The 13483-nt window shown below is 44.7% G+C and overlaps 1 protein-coding gene across 1 annotated transcript in view; it reads right to left on the bottom strand.

Annotated features, from left to right (window-relative positions):
• Positions 1-11486: 11486 nt before the first annotated feature.
• Positions 11487-13483, bottom strand: part of LOC117007755 — a 47076-nt gene continuing 45079 nt past the window's right edge. The window contains exons 12-14 of the mRNA XM_042780015.1: positions 13189-13299; positions 12146-12284; positions 11487-11593 (exon numbers count right to left, since the gene is read on the bottom strand). Of these exons, the coding sequence (XP_042635949.1) occupies positions 11487-11593; positions 12146-12284; positions 13189-13299 (357 nt within the window). The remainder of the gene's footprint in view (positions 11594-12145; positions 12285-13188; positions 13300-13483) is intronic.

Here is a 13483-nt window from a genome sequence, read left to right as displayed (position 1 = left end):
AGGTTATTTTCTTGGGTCCTGGTCACAAAAAAAGTTTTAACTGCAATGAGGTCTCCCCTCAGTCTCCTCCAGCTGAACACACCAAATGCCTTCAGTGCTCCTCACACAGCTTCCCCTCAAGGCCCTTCACCATCTTCACTGCCCTCCATTGGAGGTTCTCTAATAGCTTAATATCTTTCTCACATTGCAGTGATCAAAACTGCACAAAATATTCAAGGTGAGGCTGCCCCAGTGCAGAGCAGAGCAGGACAATCCTCTCTCTTGACCAACTGGTGATGTTGTGCCTGATGATCCAGGACATGGATGTCCCTACTGGCTGCCAGGGCAGTGCTGATTCACACTCAACTTTCTGTCAACCAGGACACCCAGGTCCCCTGCTGTGGCACTGCTTTCCAGCATCTCAGTCTTCATTCTGCATTTATATCCAAGGTTATCCCATCCAGGTGCAGAATCCAGCACTTTCTCTTGTTCAACTTCAAACAGTTGGTGATGGCCACCCCTCTAATATGTTGAGGTCCCTCTGCAGGGCCTCCCTGAATTCAAGGGAGTCAACTGCTCCTCCCTGTTTCAGATCATCTGCAACTTGCTTCATATCCTTTCCAGTCCTGTACCCAAGTAATTCATTAAGGTCTTGAAAAGCACAAGGCTAAGGATGGAGCCCTGTGGAACCCCTCTAGTGACCAGTGCCAGCATGGTGTCACTCCATTCACTACAGACCTTTGTGCCTGACCAGCGAGCCAGTTGCTCACCTACTGCATGATGTGTTATTCCAACCGTGGGCTGGACATTTTGCCACTGATACATTTGAAAAAGAAAATTTTATTGTCCCCCATAGTTCAGGTCAGCTTTAACTCCAGTTCAAGCTGAAATGTTGAATATATACAGGTAAGTCTGTGGAGGTCCCTTTATTATTTTAGGTAGCAACCATTTATTTTCTATGGTGGTGTAAATATTTATTGGCACAGTACTTAAGAAGCAAATTTTGAATACTTGTTTTTATGTCATAGAATATTGGAAGCTTCTGAGTTGGAAGGGACCCGCAAGGATCATCCAGTCCAACCCCTGACCCTGCACAGACACCCCAACAATCCCACCCTATGCCTGGGAGTATTGTCCAAAAACTCCTGGAGCTCTGGCCACCTTGGGGCTATGCCCATTCCCTGGGGAGCCTGTAGAGTGCCCAACCACCCCTAGGGACCACCCTGATATTCAACCTAAACTTTGCCTGTCACAGCTCCAGCCATTCCCTGGGCCCTGTCACTGGACACAGAGAGCAGAGATCGGAGCTGCCTCTCCACTGCCCCTCGGAGGATGTTGAAGAGCTCAATCTCCCCTCAGCCTCCTCCAGCTGAGCACACCAAATACCCTCAGCTGTTCTTCCCATGGCTTCTCCTTGAGACCGTCTTCATAGCCCAATGCCAAGTTTTCAGTTTCATTCTGTGAGCAACCCAGGTCTATGGCATGGAAACTACTTTTCAGCTGCAATCCAGCAGCTTGTTTTAAAAGGCAGTATGGCAATGTGTGGGGAGTTACACATAAAAATAAGGTCTAAACATTATTGCACGTGCAATATGAAATTGAATGCTAGAATCAGTTTCGCTTTTTGTATATCCAAGCCCGAAGCGACATTTTTGATATGTCCCGCTACACCAAACGGGCCATACATTCGAGCAGCAGCACTGGTGTGGGTTTGTGAGGGACGGACTGCGCTCTTCCTCCCTCACTGCTGCCCGCCGAGAAACACCGAGAAAACCCCTGCGCTGCCCGCGAGGAATTCTCCCAATGTTGAAGGAAAAACAATTGTACTTTTGCTGTGGAGTGGGACGGCTTGAGAGGGCCGCAGGGAGCGGGGCTGAGGCGGCGCCGGGCCGTGAGGGGAGCGGGAAAGGGCGGGAAAGCCGCGGGGAGGCGGCCGTGCCTCAGCGGACCCGGCAGAGCGGCCCTGGAACCTTTATGTCGTTGTAGCTTGATTAATTTGCACTTCTTGAGGTAATTGTAAATCGGTAATCTCCCAAGACTGGTATAAGTCTGCTGGTGGTCTCTCCAAATACCTATTTTATGTTAAAAAACCCCCAAAACCTCAGAAATCAGGTTCTTTCAAAATCTCCAATTGTGTTAAAATACATTAAGGAATTCAAACAGATTTATTAGATTGTGTGATGGCATTTTAATTATACTCAAGTCACTCTTGAACATTTTTTGCTCATAGTTTTTCAGGTGTTCTTTAACTTCTTACTCTGCTGTAGGATGAGCAGAAAAACAGATTTAGGACTGGATAAAATCCTGCCAATTTGTTACACTGATGTGGAATGCTTATGGGTTGTGCTGACCATTTAAATTTAAATCAAGCTGAGGCCTCACCCTTGTTGAGAGAGATCTTTTCGGGCAAGGTAAGCAACTCCAGTCTTCTGCACTGTTAAGAATATTTCTAGATCAGTGTACTTAAATGGGCATTTTGAGAGTTGCACTGTTGATGTCTCCTGAGATTCCCTGGAGTCCTGGGTGTCATGTCCCTGTTTAGAAATCTCTTTTTTAGTCTCATTCTCTTCTTGATCAGTCAAAACCTGAATCAATTTGATTTTGACTAGTGAACATTGTGAAATGTAATGACGTGCCAATCAGAGCAAGAAACCTTCCAGGGTGTCGTATTGCAAGCACATTTCTTGGGTCAGGAAAGAGCAACTGCTTTGCTTCATTCGTTCAGTACTAGTTCCACATTTGTGCAAAAGTTTGAAATGTTACTAGAGGACACATGGTGAGTTAAGGCTTTTCATGAAATAAAAACAAAACAAAACAAAACAAAAAACCAAATAAACAAAAAAAATCAACAAAACTTGGAGATGTATTAAACATCACAATGTGTAATATTTTAATAAAAACAGGAACCTGTGTCTGTGATGTTAACACAGTTTTGCGAGCAGCTGGACCTTGCTGCCGGTGTTTTGCTCTCCTGTCGGAGCTCTGGCTTTTAGCGGGACGGTATAGCAGCAGGCACTGTCCCTTGCCAGGAGCAGCTGTGCCCTGCTATTCCCTGCCTGGAGACCAGGGAGGCCGAGCTTGGAGCGGGCCTTGCTGCCCCTGTTTGCTGGCGAGGCTGCCGGGCTCTTTGTGCTGTACAGTGAGTGCGGGGCTGCGGGACCTGCACCACAGACTCTGCTCAGGTCGCATCCCGGCTCCTCTGGGACGGGGCTCACGGCCCCCAGGGAGACATTCCCAGTGCCTCCCAACAGGATCAGGGAAGAGTGTTGCGCCTGTGGCATCTCAAGGAAAACGCAGTGTCAAGTTGGAAAGGAGAGGAGAGTCTCTCCAGAAACCCCAGGCAAGTGAGGCAGGAACTGTTGTTTAAATGCTGCAACCCTACAGTTGCTTTTCTTTGGAGGTGCTAAAACATTCTTGGGTGCAGTTTTGCTTTGGTTTTCACATCAGTTGACCATTAGTGTCCCCAAACGGCTTTTCCTGAAGAGAACAGGCTGCTGTGTCCTTTCCTTAGAGTAACCCTGGGGTGTTCCCGAGTGGGTGAAGTGTCTCTTGGAGTAACTCCTTTCAAAGAGCAAGGGAAGGGCCCTGAGTGAGGAGGGAAGATGTGTTTTCCAGACAGAGGGAGTTGCTGGAGTTTTCGGTGAAGAAAGTAGGCTCAGGCTTTTTGCTTTCCTTTTAGCCTAACTATAATTTGACTCTTTCAAATTTCCAACTTGCAGTTGGTTAGAGTATGCTTTTTTCCTTCCTGTGTTAAATCTTTATGAAACATTCTTAAATAGCATCTGTGTTCAACTCCAGACTGCATTTAATACACTTCTTAATTCTGCTATCTGTAATTCAGTTTCTGGGCTTGTCAGAGCAATAGTGCATCTGTCTATTTGCAATTGACCATATGGCATGGCAATGTTTATTTCTAAAATAAAACATTACAATTCTTAGTATGTTGGTAAATAAAATAAAAATAGCATAGTTGTGCTGATCTCTATAAATCTAGACTTCACCTGATTTTAAATGGTTAACATACAAGATATAGTAAAGTAGTAGGCAGTTAATTTATCTTAACTTTCAAGTGTGAAATATCTTGCTGTAAGAAGTTTGAGCTTGATAAGAACTTTGTTGCTGAAAGAAAAACTGATTAGATATAGGCTGAGAAAATAAGAGAACATTGTAGTGGAAATTTTTCCAACTTAGTGGTTGGAAATGCACCAGGAAAAGTCACTTAAAAACTGAACTACATCATTCTAAAGATGTACAGCAAGCACATGTTAATTTTGGAACACAAAGGTTCTCAGTAGCAGACTCAGCAGGAGCTGGGTAAGCGAGGTAGGAGGGAATTCCTCTGCACAGGGCTTGGATGCGCTTTCCATACGGACTCAAGGTCTGGAGTCTGTTCCTGGAGATAATGAAACGATTCTCTCTGGGTGGCAATTGGTAAGGCCCAAGACCCTGAGCATCAAAGAAACAAAGACACAAAACAGCATTTAGGAAAACCAGCACTGTAGTTCAGAACCTGTACACACTTCTTTGGTGTGGGGGAAGGAGTTAATCCTGGGCAATGGAACTTCTGAGGAACATTTAGAGCAATTCATCCCTGCTGAGAAGGTTCTTTTCAGTTCTTGGAGCCTTTTCTCCTGCATGTGTAGGAACAAGTGCTTTTCACTGACAATCAATGAGCTTTTGCCCCACTTTCAACCACCATCCTACCTTGTCTCCTGGAGGGATGCAGGAAAGTGTTTGCCAAGCCAAAACCTCTTGCTGGTTGTTGCAATGATGCAGGTGTTCTTTGAAAACACCTTGAAAAACACTATGAAAACATAGCCCTAATAAAATGAAACAAAAACCCTTTTTTGTTGCAAACAATAGAGAGGGAAAGAGAACTGCATTGCCAGAGAGAGGCACTGACTAAAAGAAATGCTTTCTACAGTGCAAATAGTCACAGGGAAAGAAAAATATTGGTCCTTTCAATTATATTGTTTAGGTAAATGTGTCATGGAGGCCGACAAGAGACTTTGGTAAAAGGTAAATTGCCTCCTCCCATAATGCCACGTATGATGTGTTCTCCTGCTTAGGACATGTGAGGTAATTTGCTGCTGAAAAGCTAATGCAGTACACAGTGCACCAGAAACAGTCCCAGGGTTGAAGGAGCATGTTTTTAAGCATCTTCTCTGGAATCCAGTGAACTTTTACAGAATCAAAGAATCAACCAGGTTGGAAAACACCTTTGAGATCATTGAGTCCAACCTATGACCTAACACCTACTTGTCAACCAGACCATGGCACTGAGTGCCACATCCAGTCTTTTCTTAAACCCCTCCAGGGACAGCGACTCCACCAGCTCCCTGGGCAGCCCATTCCAATGCCTCATCACGCTTTCTATGAGAAAATTATTCCTAATTCCCCACCTACACTTCTCCTGGTGCTGACTCCTCTTGTCCCATTGAAAGTTGCCTGGGGGCAGAGATCAACCCCCACCTGGCTGCACCCTCCTTTCAGGGTGTTGTAGGGAGTGGTAAGGTCTCCCCTGAGCCTCTTCTTCTCCAGGCTGAACACACCCAGCTCCCTCAACATAGGGCTTGTGTTCCCGACCCTCCACCAGCCTTGTTGCCTTTCTTTGGACACACTCCAGCATCTCAACATCCTTCCCTTCTGTGGAAAAGTGATACTTACAGGAAACTTCATTTGGATGGTAGGCCAGGCCAGCTCTGCTGCTAATTGATGTGTACTCTTACTTTTTATACATAATATCCCAAAGTTAAATCTGAAAATGGGTTTACCTTATTGGCAGGTGCCCTGTGTTCACAGAAGCATGACGAGTTTCCTGGGGAAGTGCTCTGATAAGAGGAGGCTTTGATACCTGCCTGATTGAATTCACTGCATACAGGCAAGGGAGAGAAAACTGGTCATGGTAAGCTCAATGTGTTTCACAGGCACTTTTAACTGGAAACCAAGGATCATCAGAAGCAGAGCACAGATTCCCAGTAAACTTGTAGTGATTGATGCTTTGTGCTAATGTGGCAAAGCACTCAGCCTGAAGTTGTGCCTCTACTCAGAAGCACCATTCAAACCAAGGGGGTGGTAATCTTGCTATGTTAAAAATGTTAAGACTCCCCAGAGATGATGAGGTTGGCACTAAATCACAGGAATTGCTGAGTTCTTTTGCTGACCTTCCTTTCCAAGCTCATTCAGGATCTGTTTTCTGTTTGTCAGACATGGACCTGAATCTTCTCTGAGCCTCTTCAGGAGAGTAGGACTTCAGTATGGGTTAAGGGCTGGTTTGAGAAAGGGACCAGAAACTAGTGGTAGCAAAATGCGTGAGGGAGGAGCGGTGACATGGGGCATTTTATGTCCCCTGTTATTTAGGAAGCAGATTTTAATCCTTCTCTGAATTTGATATACAGAGCCATGGCCCAGGAGCCTGTGGTAATATGCATTTGCTTTATTGCTGTGCCTGTTCCAGCTTCCAGAAGTAGCACTCCCAGAGGAGGAACTCACTTCCCAACTCTCCAAGTGCTTTGTATTTGACAGCAGTTTTGCCAGTCCCCGTGTGCTGATTGTATCCTTGGCTGTAGTTTGGGGTGGGTTTGCACACTAAAGCTCCTCTGCATTGCCAGACTGGCACGACGAGGACTCAGTGTCACTCTGATCTGATGTCTCTGAACATTCTTCTCCTCTGCCGTCCATTGCCGAGGATCATTGTTGCAGCTGTTCCTGGAAAAGCATGGGGATCTTACTTTCTTTGGGAAGGGGAGGCCAGTTGCCACTTGTGCTGTTCAGGGCCACACTCTGTCCTTCTGCTTCTGCCTGGCGCCTTGCTGGGGCTCTGTGGGTGCCAAGGAGGTGTGGCAGTCTACCAGCGCTGTGAGCGGAGCGCTTGGCTCTTCATCTGTTTCACATCCACTTCATACTTTGCTCAAGGTGTCAAATGCAGTGAATAAAAGTGATAAATTACCAAGGGGGAGATTTATAGGTCTTGTAATCAGACTGATTTGTGGATGCCAAATGGAGGCAGGTTATGTCCTTTGCTTCCAAGATACCAAATACACATCAGGGTCTTATTTTGTACTTTATAAAATCCTCTTTTAACCTCTGGAAATTCCATAAATTGAGCCCTCTTCAAGAAAGGCAAGAGAAAACAAGCTGTACAATCCTCCTCCCTCCTTAGCAATGAGTTGGAAAGCAGTTTTGTCCCTGGCTTCCACCAATCTGAACCAACCTGACCATGACAGAAATGCATCACCCTTGGAGCCCTGACCCTCCCCATCTTCCATCAGCTTCTGAGCACTTGAGCAGTTTGTGTGGCAAACACACAGCTCAGAACTTGCCATTAAGAACTAGTGACAGCAGTAGAATCGCCAGGAAAAAGGGCAGGCAATGGGGCTTAGTCTGTAGAAGACTCTGATTTCTTTCCAGTACAGGTTTGTCTCTGTGTCCTCTTTAAAGCTCTGCTCAAGACACTCTGTTTCCATAGGGAGTTCTTGCCTACTGTGCAGCAGCCTCCCAAGGGAAAGAAGCATTCCTGATTTCACCCGTTCCTTTACAGTTTCATTCTGTGAACACACAATTTCTTGTGTTTTTTCAGCTCCTTGCTGTCTAGCAAGGTGTTGGGGGTTGAGGAGTTTTTACTCTTTCCCTCGGTGGAGAATTTTTTTCCATTACCACGCTAAGGAAGTTGGTTGGGGCGACTCCCTTAGCTTTTAATTGCTCAAGACAAAAGGAATGGGTGGGGGCTGTCTCGCTGGCTCAGTCGCTGGGGGTGGTTTGAGGGGTCGGGGTCGATGGTCGTTGGTTGCTTTGTCTTCCTTCACCCTTCTCCCACCTGGGACCTGCTGCCTCCGCCTCCCTGCTCCTGCGGCTGCCGCGGCTGCGAGGGGCCCCACCCTGCTCTCCACCAGGACTGTGCAGAGGTCATGGGAAAGGGACTGGGACTGAGTTTTGTTCAGTTTTGTGGCTGATTTTTCATAGCTGATGTTGTTCTTGTTTGTCTTGTAGATATATCAGTAAATAACTGTTATACCTAAACCCACACCTTTGCCTGAGAGCCCCTTAATTTCCAAATTATAGTAAACTGGGAGGGAGGGGATTTTCATCTCTATTTTAGGAAATGCTCCTGCCTTTTTTCTGGCAGTGCCTGTCCCCTAAACCAGGACACAAGAGTAAAAACTGATGAAATTATTTCTGGTTTCATCCTTGGAAGCTGGAGCTTGAAGGTTTTCTTTTACCTATGATATGTGATTAATTCTATCCTTGAGCCACAGTTTTCTAGGCTATAGAAGTTTTCAGACTGCATGGCATGACCACCTGAGTGCAAATGGGAGCATGGAGAATTGTTTTTTAGAGGTGTTGCTTCACTCTTTACCTTTTCTCCCTCTACCTGCTGACTCCCTGATAAAGTACAGTTATTTCACGATTATAAGCTGCACCATTTTGACTAAAATTTTGGTCCAAACCCGAAAGTGCGGCTTATAATCAGGTGCGGGTAATATATTGATGAGGTTCAGAAATTTACCAACACAGAAGTTCGAGCCCGCATGGCCCCGAGCCGAGCTGGAGCCTGCCCAGCCCCAGCAGGGGAAAAGTGGGGCCAATCTGAATCCTCCCATCCCCTATGGGGGAAAAACAGGGCCAATCCGAGCCTGCCCGGCCCCAGCAGGGGAAAAGTGGGGCCAATCCAAGCCCCCACAGCCCCGGCAGGGGAAAAGCGGGACCGATCTGAGCCCACACAGCCCCGGCAGGGGAAAAGCGGGGCCGATCCGAGCCCACACGGCCCCGAGCCAAGCCAATAAACTCCACAATCCCGCGATTCTGTTACTAATTGGCAACTTTGTGAAAGTTGTGCAAGCATCCTCGCTGCAAATGAAAGTGCGGCTTATAATCAGGTAATTACAGTAAATTCACGATTACAAGCCGCACCTGATTACAAACCACACGTCCGGGTGTCGGCAACGTTTAGGTCTTTGTACATATATAAACCGCACCGGTTTATAAGCTGCGCTTTCGTTCACAGCGAGGATCCCCATTCACAAAGTTACCAATTAGCAACAGAGTCATGGGATTGAGGGGTTTACTGGCTCGGCTCGGGGCCATGCGGGCTCAGCTTGCTCGGGGCTGCTGATGGGGCCGACTGAGCCAGCTCGGTGCTGCCGCTCGGCAGGGCCACTTGGGGCCGGGCGGCTGGCGCTGCCACCACTGGTGGGCTCACTTGTCCCCGCCTGCACCGCTGGCGATGGGCAGGCTGGCCCTGGCCCAGCACGGCCGGCCCTGTCACTGCCGTGTTCGCTCCCCCCAGCCCCCACCAGGCTGGCCTGGGACCCGGCGCTGCCGGCCTGGCCCCTGCCACGTTCTCTCCCCCCGGCCTGGCACTGCCCCGCCAGGGCTGGGTGGGCTTGGCTCGGCTTGGGGCTGCTGCAGGCTCGTACTTCCGGGTTAGCAAATTTCAGAACTTTTTTCATATATTGGCCACTCCAGATTACAAACCACACTTCCGGGTTTGGACCAAAACTTTAGTCAAAATGGTGAGGCTTATAATCCTGTATTACTGTATTTATGAAAATTACCTGGAGAAAAAGCCCCATGAGTCACCATGAGAGTTTATTGTGATCATAATCTCAGCATAACTTGATTGAATCCTCCTTTACATGTTTACATTTCTGTTTGTTAATCAGACTTGAACTGAAATGCTACAATTTTACTTTTCACTTGATGCTTATGGTTTTCATGTTTACCTGATTTTTAGTGTATGACAGTGTCAAGAAATGAGTCAAATTCTTCTGGCAATTTTATAAGTTAAGAGTAATTCTGTAGCTTTATAATATTTCATCAGGATAACATAGAAAGTATTTTAAAATATTTGGCCTTATGAAAAAAACAGAGACATTTATAGTTTCGTGTGAAAATAAGCATTGCTGTGCTGTAGCTGTAACGCCATGTTAATTGTTCTGCACATTTCTCATTCCATTTTGTTTTGGCTTCCCTGACACAACCAACCTGCCTGCAAATGCAACAGTTGAGGAAAATGTGATTTTATGTGAGGAAAGGTTGAAGAGGCTCCAAGAGGTTTGAGAGATCTAAAGTATGGAAAGCCCAAGCCTGACTTTGAGAATTCAGATACCTTTGTCTGAGAGTTGCCTCAGTGAACTCTGCATCCTTGCAACCTGCTACAGAATAAAGCCTCTGGCACCAGTGAGAAGGCATCAGAAACTGAGGGATGTTGCATGGCTGGTGTTGGTACTAAAGGCAGATTTGTATTCACCTGAATAATCTGTGGTCTCCTGCCATTTTTGTTAGAGAAGAGGAAATAATCTTGATTCTAAAATCCTGAGAAACAGGGATCATGGCTTACTAAAAAAATAAAATCTGTTCTAATTTCCCTCTAAAAATCTCAACTGTCACTTGTTTGGGATTCTCTCTCTTTGATTTTTCTCTGTGACAGTGGCTTGACCATTTAAAAAAATTGTGTTCAGGAGTCTACTGAATGATTGAGGAGGGGAAAATTCTTCTTGTGTGACAAGAGCCCAAGATAATTGCATCCCTCAAGTCCCACTTGTTTAAAAAAAACAACAGAAGCAACAACAAACCAAAAAACAAACACATCCCAAAAAGTGGACTTTGGAGCTACAGGTTAGGTGTTGGCTCACAGTAGATGGGGATTGACATTTTGTCAAATACTCTTGTTAGCTCAACAAAAACATTACTCTATTCCTAGCTTGATTTGTGTCCAATTTATACTACTGAACACTGGAAGGATCTCATAGAGGGAACCTGGAATTTGCTATCAGGAAAGAGACACGTTCCTGGCAGCAAAAATGGAAGAAATCTTTCATCTTCTTGTAGGTAGCATTACAGCATTAAGGAAGACAGCTTTTTAATTTTTTTTTTTTAATGTTCGTGTCTAAACTAAAGGCATTTGGGAGGAGATCAGTGGGAATCTTGCACTGTCTCAAGCTGTGTTTATACTGTGCATGCATCTTTGAAGCACATTTTCATCAACTTCAGTGTTCAATGTGGTGCCCTGTGGCCAGTCCTTGCTATGCACTGGGAAATGAAATGGAGGGCTCTATAAGAACAACATGATAAATTCCACGGACTCCCATTTCCATAAAGAAGGCCAATTCACTGCTTTGCACCTCTTTCTTTCTGCCTTTTGTGCCCCATGAATCAAGATTCTTAGTGTGAGGCATCTTTCCCCAAACAGGGAGGAAGGTCCTAAGTGTGAATGCTTTGTTTGTACCATACAGACCCAGCTCTCTGGCTGTGCCCTGTGTTGAAAGCTGGCAATGAAAAGAGCATTTGAAGGGCTCAAATGGGGGAGAAGAGAGACAATAAAAATATTTCCATGGAGGTTTCAAAGATGATTGAAGGGTAGAGTAATGAGAAACAAGCCAGAGGTCATCTATGCAAAAGGTTTTTAATTGAAAGCTCTAGTCAACACAAACAATCTGTTTCAGCATCTGAACATCAAGAACATAAGGGTTGGCTTTGGGCAGCAGCTCTGAAGGCTGGATCTTGGTTCAAGAAAGGTAAGGATTCCTGAAGCCTCCATTGCCTCTGCAGTACTTCAGCTCCACAAGTCTCACGACATTAAGTGCAAGGCACGATTGTTGATTGTATTCGGGTCCTTTAAAAAAACAAACAAAAAAATTACAATTAGTTCATAGGGAAGATATTCTTAGGTAATCGATGAGAGCCCATTTTTGTTGTAACATTTTGTAGTAACAAAAATGAAAACTAACATAGCAAACAAGGTTCTATAAGAATATAATTGCTGTATAAGAAATCTTTTAATAGACAAGGAACCTCTTTGAAGTCATGAAACAAGACTGGGTCTATAATACAGAAATGAGAGAACAATGGTGCTTAGAGCTATCCTTTCTCTTAGTGTAGTGTAGGCACTGCAGAGGATATCAATGTGTAAAATCCTAAACAATAACTTAAGCCACCTTAAATTCACAGAAATGGGTAGTAATGGTATAGATCAGGTAATTTATGGAGGTTGTGACTCAACCTTGTTTCAGTCCTGAGCTGCGGAGATGTCAAAAACCCTTTGAGCAACTGCTGCAGTCTTTGGTTTCTGTGCGTCTCAAAGTTGAAGAGAAGCAATTGTGCACTGTTCATTCCACCAGGGAAGCAAATGCCAGGTCACTTAGACACAGAATTCCTTTGCACTCACCGTAAACTTCATGAGCCATGTAGGTGGTGAGTCCACTGCACATGGAGAAGACATCTGGTCCGTAAGAGCTGAGGTTGTTGACCAATCCACTGGGGACAAAGGTGATCTTCTCGGCAGGTCTTCCATAACCAATCTGGTTCTAAACAACAAAAATCAGCATTCAGCAAAATCAGAGTCAGGAGCTGCTTCCCTTCTAGGCCTATTCCAAGTTCTGGACTGATGTCTCAGCGCTGGGTGTTTGAGTCCAACCAGGGACACCTTTTAATCCCCTAGGGGCCTGTGGGGCCACTAGCAAGCCTTGTAGGCAGCTCTAAAGGCAAAGCTTGTTCTAAGAGAGTCAAGCCTTGAAGTAGGCCATGATCCATCCATAGCTAAAGCTGAATCTTTTGGCTTATGCCTTTACTAATAACACTCTGCTGGTTTTCTTCTGTCCCCTAGGTGTTCTTGCTCTTTAAGGCCTTGATGTTTTTAAGGACTCAGTTCTGAATCTTCAGCAGATGCCAGTGCCTAACAAAGGTGAGTATGCTAAATGATGATACTATTTTTAAAATGTCCATGTTAATTTAGTGGACGGAGCTCATGTTAACATGGTAGTTATTTGCAAACATTTTGAGAGATGATTTAAAATTTTCCAGGTTATTGGGATATTTGTCCTTCATCTATTACACTTCAACCCAATAAGTTAATTTTTTTTACCATGCAAGGAATGGAAGATTACCACACATCTACACTCTTGGGTCTTAAGAGAGCATTAAAAAGAGATCAGTATAAAAACTCATTGCAAACAATGTAAAAATTACCTGAGATATCTACAATATTAATTGAAAATTATTAACCTTCACCTTAAAGAGCTTTTTCTTATTTTTGAACCTTTTAAAAAAATATATAATTCAAAATAAATTGAGCTACATAATTAACAGTGTGATATAAATAACTTCTAAATATCTAATGGTTTAAAAGGCCTTGAAAAGAGCAGTTTTACACATCTGTTTACTTTCAAATACTGAACAACATTCCAAGTGACTCATCCATTAAATTCTTACCCTCCTCTCTGCAGCCACTTTGACAAGTGCAGCAAAGGTAGGCATCTCACTCCTATTCATGGTGGAAATGTAGCATGTTCTCTCTGGCATCACTTTTGTTGCAATGACACCCTGTAAAATAAAGTTATTGAGCACTCACAATACAGTTTTTTCCAATTGTTAACATTAGACAAAAGTTTGGACTGAAACAATAACAAATGCCAAAAGTTTCTACCCATATAATTTAAAATAATGAATAAAAATAATGAAAAAAATCCCCATCCCTGGGCCAGCTGTATGAGGAACCAGTCTGCTT

Source organism: Catharus ustulatus, chromosome 27, assembly GCF_009819885.2.
Source record: "Catharus ustulatus isolate bCatUst1 chromosome 27, bCatUst1.pri.v2, whole genome shotgun sequence".
Lineage (NCBI taxonomy): Eukaryota > Metazoa > Chordata > Aves > Passeriformes > Turdidae > Catharus > Catharus ustulatus.
Note: the sequence above shows the minus strand (reverse complement) of the source record. Positions and strands in the feature narration are given on the sequence as shown.